Source organism: Microtus ochrogaster, unplaced genomic scaffold, assembly GCF_000317375.1.
Source record: "Microtus ochrogaster isolate Prairie Vole_2 unplaced genomic scaffold, MicOch1.0 UNK10, whole genome shotgun sequence".
Classification (NCBI taxonomy): Eukaryota; Metazoa; Chordata; class Mammalia; order Rodentia; family Cricetidae; genus Microtus; species Microtus ochrogaster.
In genome coordinates this window covers 7,634,284-7,646,963 of record NW_004949108.1, presented here as the reverse complement: position 1 = coordinate 7,646,963, position 12,680 = coordinate 7,634,284, and the positions used below count along the sequence as shown (strand labels likewise).

Sequence of the window (12,680 nt, the reverse complement as noted above, 5' to 3'; positions counted from 1 at the left end):
CCAGCCTGGTCTACAGAGCTAGTGCCAGGACAGGCTCCAAAGCCACAGAGAAACCCTGTCTCGAAAAACCAAAAAAATAAATAAATAAATAAATATGCTATTATGCATTTAGAGATCAGAGGCCATTTGTTTGAAGTGAGTTCTCTCCTTCTAGATTGGTGACAGCATCTGATCGTATGTGGCTATTGAAATTGACATTAATAATAATAAATAAATTTATAATTAACTTTCTTAGAGTCAGTTGCCCGATTTCCAGTGGTTAATATATGCCTGTGGAGATTGTGAGGCACTGATCTAGGACAACACAGACAGACCATTTCCATAGTTGCTGGAATCTCAGTGAAATAGCATCGGACAGGCTGCTGGTGTGTGCAGAAGACTATGGGTTGAAATCTTGATTATTCTTTAGACACACAAGTGACTGTGTACTCCTGTCATCCTTTAACTCATCACTGTATTTTTTCTTTGGAATTTTCCTTTTAAATAGCTAAAGGATGAACAAAACAGAGGGCAGTGTGCTAGCTTAGTTATATAGTGTATGCTTTGTATCGTGTGCCACGTAGAATAGTGTAACCAGAAATCCTCATGGCAATTCCTTCTCTGTATTCCTAGTCGTTTGCGTTATGAAGGTAGGTAGCCTGTATTTTAAAGTCTGTGCATGTTTTTTTTTATTTTTAAATTTTAGTTGGAATGGTGACTCCTTGAAGATCATTCCTTGGGCTGAGCATAAACACCGAGCTGAAGATTGGTGTGAGGAACTGGATTGCAGGCCAGTATGAACTAGCACAAGGCATCATTGTTCTTTGTGGCATGGACTCACACGTGACTCTCTGACAAACTTTTGTGACCTGTGGTATTAGAGTATTTTAGAGGAGATTTTAGAGAACACAAATGACTTGGGATATAGTATAAGAATGAATGAGAATGTAGCAGATGTTGAGGGGGAACTGTTTAAACAATGATCTTTATTACAACTCTTCCCTTTAGCATATTGGCTTCCAGTCTACCAAATGAGCTATACATTTGCATAGTTTTGTCCTGGTGTATATACAGTTTTATTCTCGGTTAAATTTTAGTTCTTATTTTCCCAAGACTGGTCTTAGGGAAGCCTCAGAATGGAGATGAAAATGATACAAAAGGGGGATGTGTGCATATAGTGGGGAGGAGAGTGAGTAGGAGGCACACGTAGTACCTGTAGTCTCCACTCAGGAAAACCCTGAACAGGAAAGAACCCTTCATTTGTCCTCCTTTAATTCCCTTTATGAGATAAGAGCTTTATCCTTCCGGCCTGCAGACTGCTTTTTAGTTACCAGTCCTCCATGGTCCTGGATGTCAGTCTGGGCATCTGGAGAAGAGATGGTAAAGTGAAGCTCTGAAGATCCAGACTTCTAGAAAATTTACACATTTTCATATCCCTTCATCCCCCAGAGGCAGGGGATTACCCATGTAGAAGTTTGTGGAGTTCTTTTCTGGAGAAACAAAGTGGCCTCAGAAAAGAGGCCTTTAGATCCTGAGGTGTGGTCCTCAAAAGTTTGTGCACAACCACGACACAGTGGAGCTGACAAATGAACAGGTCCTGTCACATCCATAGAGCTTTCTGGACATCGAGGATAGATTCTGCTTGATAGATTCTACAGAAAATGGAACAACACTTCAATGGAGACATTATGCAGAAGAAGAAAATTTCAAAAATTACAGTTAATGTCATCCAGAAGATAAGTTGCTGTAGTTTGTATAATTAAAATAATAGAATTACACAAATAAAAATCCACAGCCACCATTCTCCAGTGGATAATTCCACACCATGGCCATACAGTTGGCTGTTGTTCACTTGGTGGGCCACAAAATACAAAGGATGAGTGTGGGAAAGGACTTATGCAGTGAGACCAGGGGGGAGGACTAAGAGAGAAGAGGGACAGTGAGCAGACTGCATTAGAGATGCATGTCATGCTGTCAAAGAAGAAGAGCAAAATCTACAAACAACCTATTTCTAAATACCACAGGACTGTATAAAATAGTACCAGAAAGTAAGAGAGCTTACTTAGGAGCATTTAAAAACAGCATAGTATACAAAAATTAGATAGGAGTCTCCGGTAGACTCAAGGTAAAATCAAGGCATTTCCTTAGACATTAGAATAAATATGCAGAGCTAGAATAGAATACCAAATATTTAATGAAAAAAGTCTACTTACAATTCAAGTTACAGGTATTAAAAAGATGACATAGGTGACTGAGGAGAAAAATTTAAGAATAATTATTGGAGGAGGCCACTAGTTAGTTCCTGGCTGCTCAGCCCTGAAATAATCACACAGAAATTATATTATTTAAAACATTGCTTGGCCCATTAGTTCTAGCTTCTTATTGGCTAACTCTTACATATTAATTTATCCCATTTCTATTAATCTGTGTATTGTCATGAGGCTGTGGCTTACTGGGTAAAGTTCCAAGTTCTGTCTGGCGTCTGTCTCTGGCAGGGCTACATGACTTCTTCCTCATTCTGCCTCCTTTCTCCCAGCATTCAGTTTAGCTTTCTCCGCCTACCTAATTTCTGCCCTATCAACAGGCCAAGGCAGATTTTTATTTGTCAGTGATATTCACAGCATACAGAGGCGAATATTGTAACTCTAATTCTTGTTTGATACCTGTTTTGTTGTATGTAATTTTACTATGTTAAAGTTAAATCCTTTCTTTTTTTTTTTTTTAAACAGAAAAGGGGAGGTAATGTTTGGATTCCCCAAACAGTATTGCAAATAATATGGTTTCTGTGTGATTATTTCAGGGCTGAGCAGCCAGGAACCAATAAGCAGCCTCCTTCCAACAAATAATCAAGTCAATAATTAGAATTTGAAGCCTTCGATTGAAACGTTCTTTAAAGTATTTCACCCCAAGGTTTTTAAAATATCAAGAATATGTTCATTTAAAGAGAATGACCTCATTTCATGAAAGGAAATCAAAGTCAGAATGACCTTGAATCTGGATATGTGATGGTGTTGAAGGGGAGCCCAGAGAGAGTGAGAGAAAGAGGAAGAGAATGGGAGGGAGTGTGCTCCCTGAGGAGAGTAGAGAGCTGGGAGTGCAGTGTTTAGTGTTTTATAGAGCAGAATGTTTAGCAAGGACTGTTGAAAAAGAGCATCCAGAAAAGATGAGAAGAGCCATAGCTTCTATGGCTCGAATAAAAGGCAAGTGGCTTCCTGTGAGTGCTGCATTCGCTGTCAAAGGATGTGAGGGGCTGACCCGGGAGAGTTGACATAGTGTCCCAGGAACTCAGAGTCACCACTGGCTGTTCCTGCTGAAATGAGGCGGAGTTCACAGAGTCCAGGGTGGCCATTGTGGCAGAGTGTGCAGCACTGGACAGGAATCTCTGGGAAGAGTGGGAGTCACGCCAGGAGAGGGTTTGAGGAAAGGACTCTCCTGCAGATGGAACTTTCTTGCAACATGTGTCACATGCACAGTGAGTGGATAAACCACCTCAATATTAGGGTGACTTTAACAATCTCAACAACAACAACAGATAGCAGTTATAAATAAAATCAAGAGCCTGGTTTGTGCTGCCCTTCTAACTTCTCACAGCGATTTGCATAGTATTACCCCCATGACTTTGAAGAATGAAAGGAGTGAAGGACGTTTTAAAGCGATGTGCACAGGTTTGCCAGCCTTCGCTGGTGGACTTGTTCTTTGGATTTGGTTTGGAGCCCCAAGCTCTCCTCAGCTGTTGAGTACTCGCAGCCGTCAGCCCCTGCACTCCCGCAGCAAGTCACTTGAGCGGCCCGGAAGTTCTTCTGAAACCCTTAGCTTACTTTTTATTCCTTTGTTAATCTTTAGTGTAGAAAGCAGTCATCCACTGTTCCCCTTGTATTTGTGGTCCTTGTGTGGGTTCCCTGAAGATGTCTGATCCTCAGTGGACAGGGTGCGCTGTCAGGAGGCCTGTGCTGCGCAATTGTCAGGAGGCCTGTGCTGCGCACTTGTCAGCACAGGTGAGGTGCATTTTTTATTTCCCTGAAAACTGGAAACGAGATTTCGGAATTCCAGTTCCAGCTGGAATCTTTCGGGGACAGTTCCTGCCATGGTGACTCTTGGCCTGCGGAAGAGCTTTGATTTGGGCAGCCGGCAGAAGCACCAGTGGGGCGCGCTCTGTAAAGCTCTTTAGTTTCTGTCAGTTCCTGTCTGGTTGAGCTGTGGCATACCTGTTTTATTTTCCGTTCTGAACTTTGAAGTCAGAAAAACCAGTTAGAAAATGTTAAATTTCCTCAAATGTCCCATTAACCTGCAAGTGAGCACATACATGGAGACACAGACACCCCCACCTCTGTAAGCCACTCTCTTCTCATCCCTGTCTCTGTCCTTTTCTGCAGCACTCCAGACAGTTATTAATTGTTCCTGCTGTGCTTTGCAGAACGGTGGTGGAACCTGGCCTCCAGGACGACAGTGAGTTCCTGTATGCTGAGCAGCCTGAGCTGCTGCAGTATAGGATGCCCCAGCTGACGGTGGAGAAGGCAATGGACTGGTACCGGAGCAGAGCAGAGGAGATAGAGCACCATGCTGGTCAGGTGAGGCGAGAGAGCACTGCTGTTCAGTGGTCTTGGCGATTCAGTCCACATAGTGCACATGACCAGAAATCTCAGGTGTGATTCAGAGGGCTGAAAGGAGCAGTTCTTAGTGCTTTTGTCCATTTGCCCTTTGCCCAGAAGTCTTTGTAACTTTTAGATTCTTACAAAGCAAATGAATACAAGAAATGTTCAAAATCTTTCTTTAAAACAGGAACACAAAATAACTGCATACTATGCCTGATTTTTTCCATGTATTTTAATAGATAGATTATACCTTAATTGATCAGATTGTATCAACTTAAAAACTATTTGCTTAGTCCCCAGTTACAGTGTACGACCACAGGTGATTGTGACTGTGCCTTTCAGGAACTCTGGTCTCGTGTGCCTTCTGTTTTCCTTTGGCTTAGGCCTGACCTCACAACTCTGCTTTTCTATTGGCTGTGGTCTTCTGTAGTGGTCTCTGTCTGTTGCTAAGAGAAGTCCTTGATGAGGGTGATGACTACACTTGCCTGTGGGTTGTTAGGGATGATGCCAGTTTAGTAAACGGCAGCTGTAGGTTCTCTTCCAAGGTCTCTGACCTCATGGATCCCTAGTACTTGGCTGGGTTTCCAATACTAGGTATGATTTTCCTTTTGTTGCACAGCTCTTGATTCAAGTTAGAGAGCTCTTGGTTTCATCCAGAGTGTGCGTGCCACTACTGTGCCATGCTGGTCCTTGTGGTTCATGGGTGTTAGGGCTGGGTAGGACTATTGGTTGCTTCCCTCTTTTGGAAGCCTGCACAGTTCCTCCTGCTGCTGTGTTAGCTAGTCCTCATGGAGGAAACTTTTTGGTGAGTTTCAGCTCGGGGGCCTCTGGGTCCCGTGTCTAAAGTGCACGGTGTCATCGGCAGGGCAGACTTACTCCCTTCCTTGGTGGGGCAGGAGTTTTAGCAGCTGTATGGACACTGGGTTCTGCCCAGTTTTGTGATGAATCTGAAGCTGCTCTGTCAGAGGTCGTACTAGGCATCCCGAGACATCATGGCTTCCCTTTAGGAGACCAGGGGCAATGATGAAGGAAGGCCGTTGGGTGCTTTTCTTATATTTAGTTGGATTATGTCCTGTTCTGTCTTTCATTATTTAAAAACTCTCATAATGGCTTTTATTTTTTTTTTTTTGACTTCATGTGAAGTAATGACATTTCATGTCAGTTGTGATGCAATCAAAGTGATATATGACATGGATTTTACAGTTTTCATTTTTAGAGGTTTAATTGATGTGGAACTTCTTTTTCCTCAATACCTATAAATGCCTTCAGCAAAACTTGTTTGTTGGTGAAGGAAGTGTTTATGGTGGTGACTTCCCCCACTTGAAGGCTCAGCATGAGGACCACTCCTGTTAGCTTCACTGGTGCCTCTTTCCTATCCGCCTTTGGTACCTAGATTTTAAACTCGTGTACTTTGGTAAACGTTGGGGATGACAACAAATGTGCTGTTTTCCAACTGTTCCTCATGTGTTTTGTGTGCTGTGTATCAGGTTTTCTGCAAATTCTTCTGAGGTTTTTAGAATTGTTTTGATGATGGAAGTGTACATTCAAGATGTGACTCGTTTGCTTAAATCATTATTAACTATTATTGGTGGTCCTGCTTTTGCTCGAGCCTTGCCCCTCACACTCTCTCCCTTTGATTTATTAGTACCAGTCTTCCCATGGCATCACGCCTTGCCTCTCCCTTCTTCACCTGTCTGCCAATCCAGTGGTTTTGGGGATCTGGCTGCTCTTTTTTGTTGCTTTCTGTGAACGTTTCTCATTCCTTTGCTGTTCCTCCTCTTACCCTATTGTTTTCTTTTGTAGCTCATTTGGGAGACTGAGAACTTCCTTCCTTCAGGACCTTTTCTGGCTTTTCCCAGAGGAAGAAGCCTCTCTCCTTGAGTTCACAGCCACCGTTTCTTGCCCTGTGCTCTGGATTCTACACCTGCACGCCCGTGTACTTAGTCTTCCTTCCGCGCATACCTTTAACTTCTCCTTCCCTAGGTCTGCTGTTCCTCACCTTCAGTTCTACATTTGCAGAATGTAAAGCTGTCTACTTCCAGGCTTCTGCTGTGTTTCTTGTTTCCCTATAGCTGGCCCAGAGTTAGTCCCTCTGCTTCTGGACACAGTCTGCCTGTGCCTGCCACCGTCCACAAGTTGTGACAGTGAAGCCAGCGGTCCTCTCTTATCCTAACTTTACATCCTTTCTGTTGCTGCTGTTTTCTTTTCTTTGCAGAAATTTCCTCCTGGACTTTGGTGATCCAGCTCAAGTTTCTTGTTCTTGTCATTCATTTTAGCATGCTCCTGTTTTTTGGCTTGCCCCTTATCACTATTCCTCAGGGAACTACTGTTGACACTAATCTTGTCTACACATGTGGCCCATTCAGGGCTTCTTCTCAAATGTTGCTCCATGATTTATGTTCCCGAGTGTCCATTGTAGGCGTGGAAATTGCTTTCATTATAGATTTTGTTTTGTTTATTTCATTTGGACCATCAATTGTGGGTCTTGCACCATGGTACTGCATGGGCTACATCGACTCCTCAGCAGCACACATGCAGTACAGAATCCACCTACTTCTCTTGAGTGTTCCTGCGTTCTCAGCACTCTCATCTTCCCACTGAGAGGAGAAGCCAGGCCATCATCCTTCTTACCCATGCTCTGTGGACCAAGGTTTCTGGTCCCGCAGTCACTCAGTCCCAAAGAAAAACACAGAGGTCTACAGTAATCATAAACTGATTACCCTATTAGCTCAGGCCTCTTATTAACTCTTATAACTTATATTTGCCCAAAATTCTTGTCTGTGTCAGCCATGTGGCATGGTAATTTTTTCAGTGAGGCGGTCTCATCTTGCTTCCTCTGTATCTGGGTGACGGCTGCAGACTGACTGTTTCCTCTTTCCAGAATTCTCCTGTTCTCATTGTCCTGTCTCTGTTTCCTGCCTGGTCACCCCACCTCTACTTCCTTCCTAGTTGCCCCACCTATACTTCCTGCCTTGTCCCACAACAATGCTCTTTATCTGCTGTACCCAAATTCTGTCTTCTAATGACTTATATGTCTGTCTTATATGTCTGATGTCACATTGCCCCTATCTTTTTGTCCAGCCCATGTGGGAGTGTTCAGCAAATGTTTCCTCAGTGTGGGCAAGAGAATTCACTGAGAAGAGAGTGAGCAGCACACTTCAGCCAGGACTCCTCACACCTAGAGCTACAGTGCTCCTGAATGCTCCTTCTGCTTTCAGTCCATCTTTGATTCGTTATTCACATTAGCTCATCCTGCCGTTCATACTGAGTGTTGCTCTCAGTGTAAACCCTGTGGACGCTGTCCTTTGGGTCCACATGGTTAGTGCCACCCGAAAACAAGAACACTTATGATCCCCTACACGAGCTTCTCTAGGGTGGGTTCACTAACTTTTTCTTGCCGATGTGAGGAGTTTGCTCCTCAGACCCAGTTCTTCCCTGGATGCATAAGCAAGAAACAGCTCCTGGAAGAGGAGGAGACTCTTGCGTATAGTTGCTCTGAGTTACCCATTTTCCTGAAAGAGTCCGTGGTTGAAATCATTGGGTCATTAATCTTGACATGGCAGAATCTTTCCCTGCTCTGTCATCAGTGCCCTGTCTGGGGTTAACGGATATTTGTTATGTCTCTCTGGGGAAGTCACATAGTACATGCCTCAGTGGAAACTTTCAGTCAGGTTTCAGCTGGTATCTTCTCAGTCTAGGGGTCAGAGACCTCATTTGTATCTCTGACACCTAGATTGACATTACCTCCTGTCGTGGGAGGCAGCTTGTTCATTCCCGGCTGCTCAGACCCGCAATAATCACACAGAAGCTATATTATTTGCAATACTGTTTGGCCAATGGCTTAAACATATTTCTGGCTAACTCCTATATCCTAAACTAACCCATCTCCTTTAATCTGTGCATCCCAAGGTCGTGGCCTCCTGGCAAAGTTTCGGTACGCTCCAGCAGAGACGTCTGTCCCTGGCAGCGCTACATGGCTCTCATTGACTCTGCCTTCTTTCTTCCAGCATTCAGTTTGGTTTTCTTGTCTAGCCCTATTCTGCTAAGCCACTAGCCAAAACAGATTTATTCATTAGCCAATAAAAGCAGCACATAGACAGGACTTCCCATCCAAGCTGCTTATAGGCCCTTCATGTATTTTAGAGCAGGAATGGGAGAGGAACGTTAGTGTGGGCTACAACTGATGATTTCCCGTCAACCAGAGGATGCTCGTTGATAATTGTGATGAGGGAATAGGAGATAAATGTCAGCTTACTGCTCAAGTAAAGGAAATGTTGTTCTTTGTTTTAGCTAAGAAATAAATATTTATTGGGTGACTGAAGATGGCTTGGCATGGAGCAGGAAAGCCTGCTGAGCAAAGCTTCATTTAGGAAGCACAGTGCTGTAGTGAACGTACAGTTAATTTGGCATTGTCACTGCTACTTATGCCACATTTCTCTCTCCTTTTGTTACTCTGTAAGAATTAAGATACCTCTCTCCCTTCATATCTGTATCGTCAGTACATCTTGCTGATTGATGCATTTGAAACATTTTGATCCTGATATGTTTGATAAAGGACTCCAGTCCTTTTGTAGTGAGACACATTCTGACTATGGAATTTTATAGAAATGGTTACATGCTCAATTCTACGTTGGAAGTTTCCACTTTGCCTTATTGAGTAGCTTACTGTCTCTTTTCTCTTTTAGGTTGACTGTTCCTTGTCCCTTATACGTCTTGGAGTGGAGCGCCATATTCCTGGCTTGCTGACTCTCTGTGACGATTTGGTTACCCTGGAAACACTGGTTTATGAAGCCGGGTGTGACTTCACCCTCACTCTGAAAGACCTGCAGCAGAAGAAAGACTTTGAAAAACTCAGATTGCTGATGGAGCGTGTAGGTGCCCTCTGCCCTTCTGAGCATCCCTGAGCTTCTATTGCTATGTGTGTTACAAGCCAAATAGGAAATGTAAGAGCCCAGTAAGGAGATTTGTGGGCACATTCCAGCAGGAATACACTGCTGACTAGCTTTATACCTCCCTTTATCCTTCACTCACCTTTGCTGCTTCTGTCTGTGCTCTCCCTCATTTTCATCTCCCGTGTCTTCCCTTCATGTTCCTTAGCAGCCATCCAGTGAGATTTCATTGTATTATGTCATTCCCTTCTTAAGAGTGGTAGGTTTGTGCTGGGCGTAGTGGCACATGCCTTTATTCCAGCACTTCAGAGGCAGAGACAGGTAGATCTCTATGAGTTCGAGGCCAGGTTGGTCTACATAGAGAGCTTCAGCCAGGACTGTGTAGGAAGCGTCTCCTCAAAAACAGATAAGACTATTGAAAAGAGTTACGGGTTTATGTCCTAGAATGATTATGAGAAGTGATGGTATTCTTTTAGAAATGATGGATGAAATGACCCGTGTCATAAAGGAGAAACAATGAAAAAGAAAAACGATGATGGGGAAGACTTGAGGCTTTTACAAGTGGGATTCTGTTCTTGAGCAGCTCCTTTCTTGGGCCGGTCTGCTCATCTGTCTCAGCGTCTGTGCTCTGTTCCTTCAACTCTTCCCTGGCCTCAGCTGTCTCTCTCTTTCCCCTTTCACATTTTTTTATTCTTTCTCTGGGTAGACTTTCTCTGCTATGGAGAACCTCATGGCTGTGCAGTAGCCACAGCATATATGTTTCCCAGAGCTGGCACTAGGCCTGTGGGACCCTAGGCCGGTTCCAGTCTGCATAGATGGTGTGCACAGTTATAGCCACTGTATCCAACCGGCCCCAGAGGAAGGTACACATTGTTCTGCTCGTGGTTAGGTCAGAAGTGAGTGGGGATCTGCAGTGCTTCAGGACGTATGGGGCTTCCACTGTTTGATATTAGACTGGTTATCTAGTACCGTACAGTTTTTAATTTATCGTTTGCTTTCTGTGGTTAATTATCCTTACAGTGTTCTGAGGACAATTATGTGACCAGTGCTTACCAATGGATGGTTCCCTTTCTTCACCGCTGTGAGAAACAGTCTCCTGGTGCGGCCAATGAGCTATTGAAAGAATATCTAGTAACTTTAGCTAAAGAAGACTTGAAATTTCCCTTGAAGATATTTCAGCATTCTAAGCCTGATGTAAGTAGCAACTCTAATTTCTTCAGAGTCTTTTCATTTTCTTTTTCATTAGTCTGTAATATTAGGTTTAGGTATAAGTTTTTATAATTGGGTCTTGTAAAGAGATTCCAGTAAGTAGAAGAAAATTGTCTTTTTTTTTTTTTTTGGTTTTTCGAGGGTTTCTCTTTAGCTTTGGAGCCTGTCCTGGAATTAACTCTTGTAGACCAGGTTGGCCTTGAACTCACAAAGATCCTCCTGCCTCTGCCTCCCAGTGCTGGGATTAAAGGAATGCACCACCACTGCCCAGCAAAATTGTTATTTAAAAAAATGTTTCAATATTGTTGATGTACATTTTTCCAAAGTTTATGCAGTTACAGTTATTTTGGCTCATCATTCCATAGTTCTCGTGTGTTGGAATATGTGAGTACAAAGATCTGTAGTTCCAGATGTTGCACTCTAACAATGAAGACTTTTCACTAACCTTAACTCCTTCTGTTTCTTTAGTAAGGGTAGGAAGTAGAAGGGGATTCATGCTATGAAGTCTTCACGCTTTTGCCTAGATCTCCTCATTCTGCACCTGTGTTCTTGTCCAGTGTATTTATGATGTCATCAATAATCAAAAGTGTCTTCTCTCACAGATATTCAAGGAGTTTATGAAGGTCTTTAGGTTTCCATAAGGACATACTCAATCACCCAGGTGATTCTTATAGCTGTAGAAGAAGACTGCCTTTTTAAGATTGCTTCTGTGCTGTTTGGGTTCCCTGGAGTAAAAACCATTTTGTTAGGCACAAATACTTTTGCACTGTGAAAATCTCTTAATTTTGTGATAGATTAAAATATGCTATTCCAGGCAGTGCAGTGGCTCCCCTGTCTTTGGAGTAGGGACTTTAAGCAAGGTAGCACAGTCCCTGGAACATGGTCATGAGACCAGTATTTAAGCCAAAGGCACTTCAAATTCAGGCTTCTTCGAGGTGTTAGTTCTGATTGAGTCTACTTCATATTGGCCACAGTTAGCACCTTGAACGTCACTCACTAAGATAAGCAGTCATGGCATTGAGTAACCTAAACAGGAAGGAAAACATTGCTCTGTCTTAGGCCTTTCTGGGTTTATAAGATGGTTGTCTGTCTGAAATGCCTCTGCTCATTGATTACTTAAAGTTTTCATTCCCTTAAAATCAGCTTCCACTGAGTGGCTGGTTTTACATTTGTGGTGAGCCCTAGTGGGCACTGATGGCTGCAGAATACCACATGCGATGCAGAACTGGCTGACAATGAATGTTCTATGAGGAACGAAGAATTGACTTTAAATTCTTCCTGCAACCTTGTTTCTGATAGGTCCTCCATATGGGATCCTGTAAATCCTTTGTATATAGTCAGCTTTTTCTTGTTTTTACCTGGAAATTTAGCAGGTGTTTTTGAATAAACACCAATGATAGCCTTTGCTGGAGAGGTTGTGGAGAAAGGGGTACACTCATTCATTGCTGGTGGGAATGCAAACTTGTACAACCACTTTGGAAAGCAGTGTGGAGGTTTCTCAGGAAATTCAGGATCAAACTACCCCTGGACTGTTGTGATAGGAGCAGCAGGGCTGTGTCCCCGGCACCCGGCCGCCCGCACGGCTAGCTTTACCCGAAATAATTACACAGAAACTGTATTCTTTTAAACACCGCTTGGCCCATTATATCTAGCCTTTTCTCGGCTAACTCTCGCACCTGGACTGGCCCATTTCTTATAATCTGTGTAGCCCACGAGTTGGCTTACCAGGAATGATCTTAACCTGCATCTGCCTGGAGTGGAAGAATCATGGCGACTCCTGACTCAGCTTCTTTCTCCCAGCCTTCTGTTCTGTTTACTCCTCCCACCTATGTTTTAACCTATCAAGGCCAAAGCAGTTTCTATATTGCTTAACCAATGAAATCAACAGATTGATATATGACACTCCCACATCACTTCCCCTTTTTCTGTTTAAATAAAAAAAGAAAGGCTTCAACTTTAAAATAGCAAAATTACATATAGCAAAACAGTTATCAAGCAAGAATTACAGTTA

General features: G+C 43.2%; 1 protein-coding gene across 3 annotated transcripts in view; it reads left to right on the top strand.

Moving 5' to 3' along the window:
• Positions 1–12,680, top strand: part of Nbas (neuroblastoma amplified sequence) — a 313,151-nt gene that overhangs the window by 96,172 nt on the left and 204,299 nt on the right. For all 3 annotated transcript variants that reach the window (XM_026788959.1, XM_013353527.1, XM_005366539.3), the window contains exons 22-25: positions 686–769; positions 4,394–4,547; positions 9,257–9,442; positions 10,481–10,654. In XM_026788959.1, coding sequence (XP_026644760.1) covers positions 686–769; positions 4,394–4,547; positions 9,257–9,442; positions 10,481–10,654 — 598 coding nt within the window. The remainder of the gene's footprint in view (positions 1–685; positions 770–4,393; positions 4,548–9,256; positions 9,443–10,480; positions 10,655–12,680) is intronic.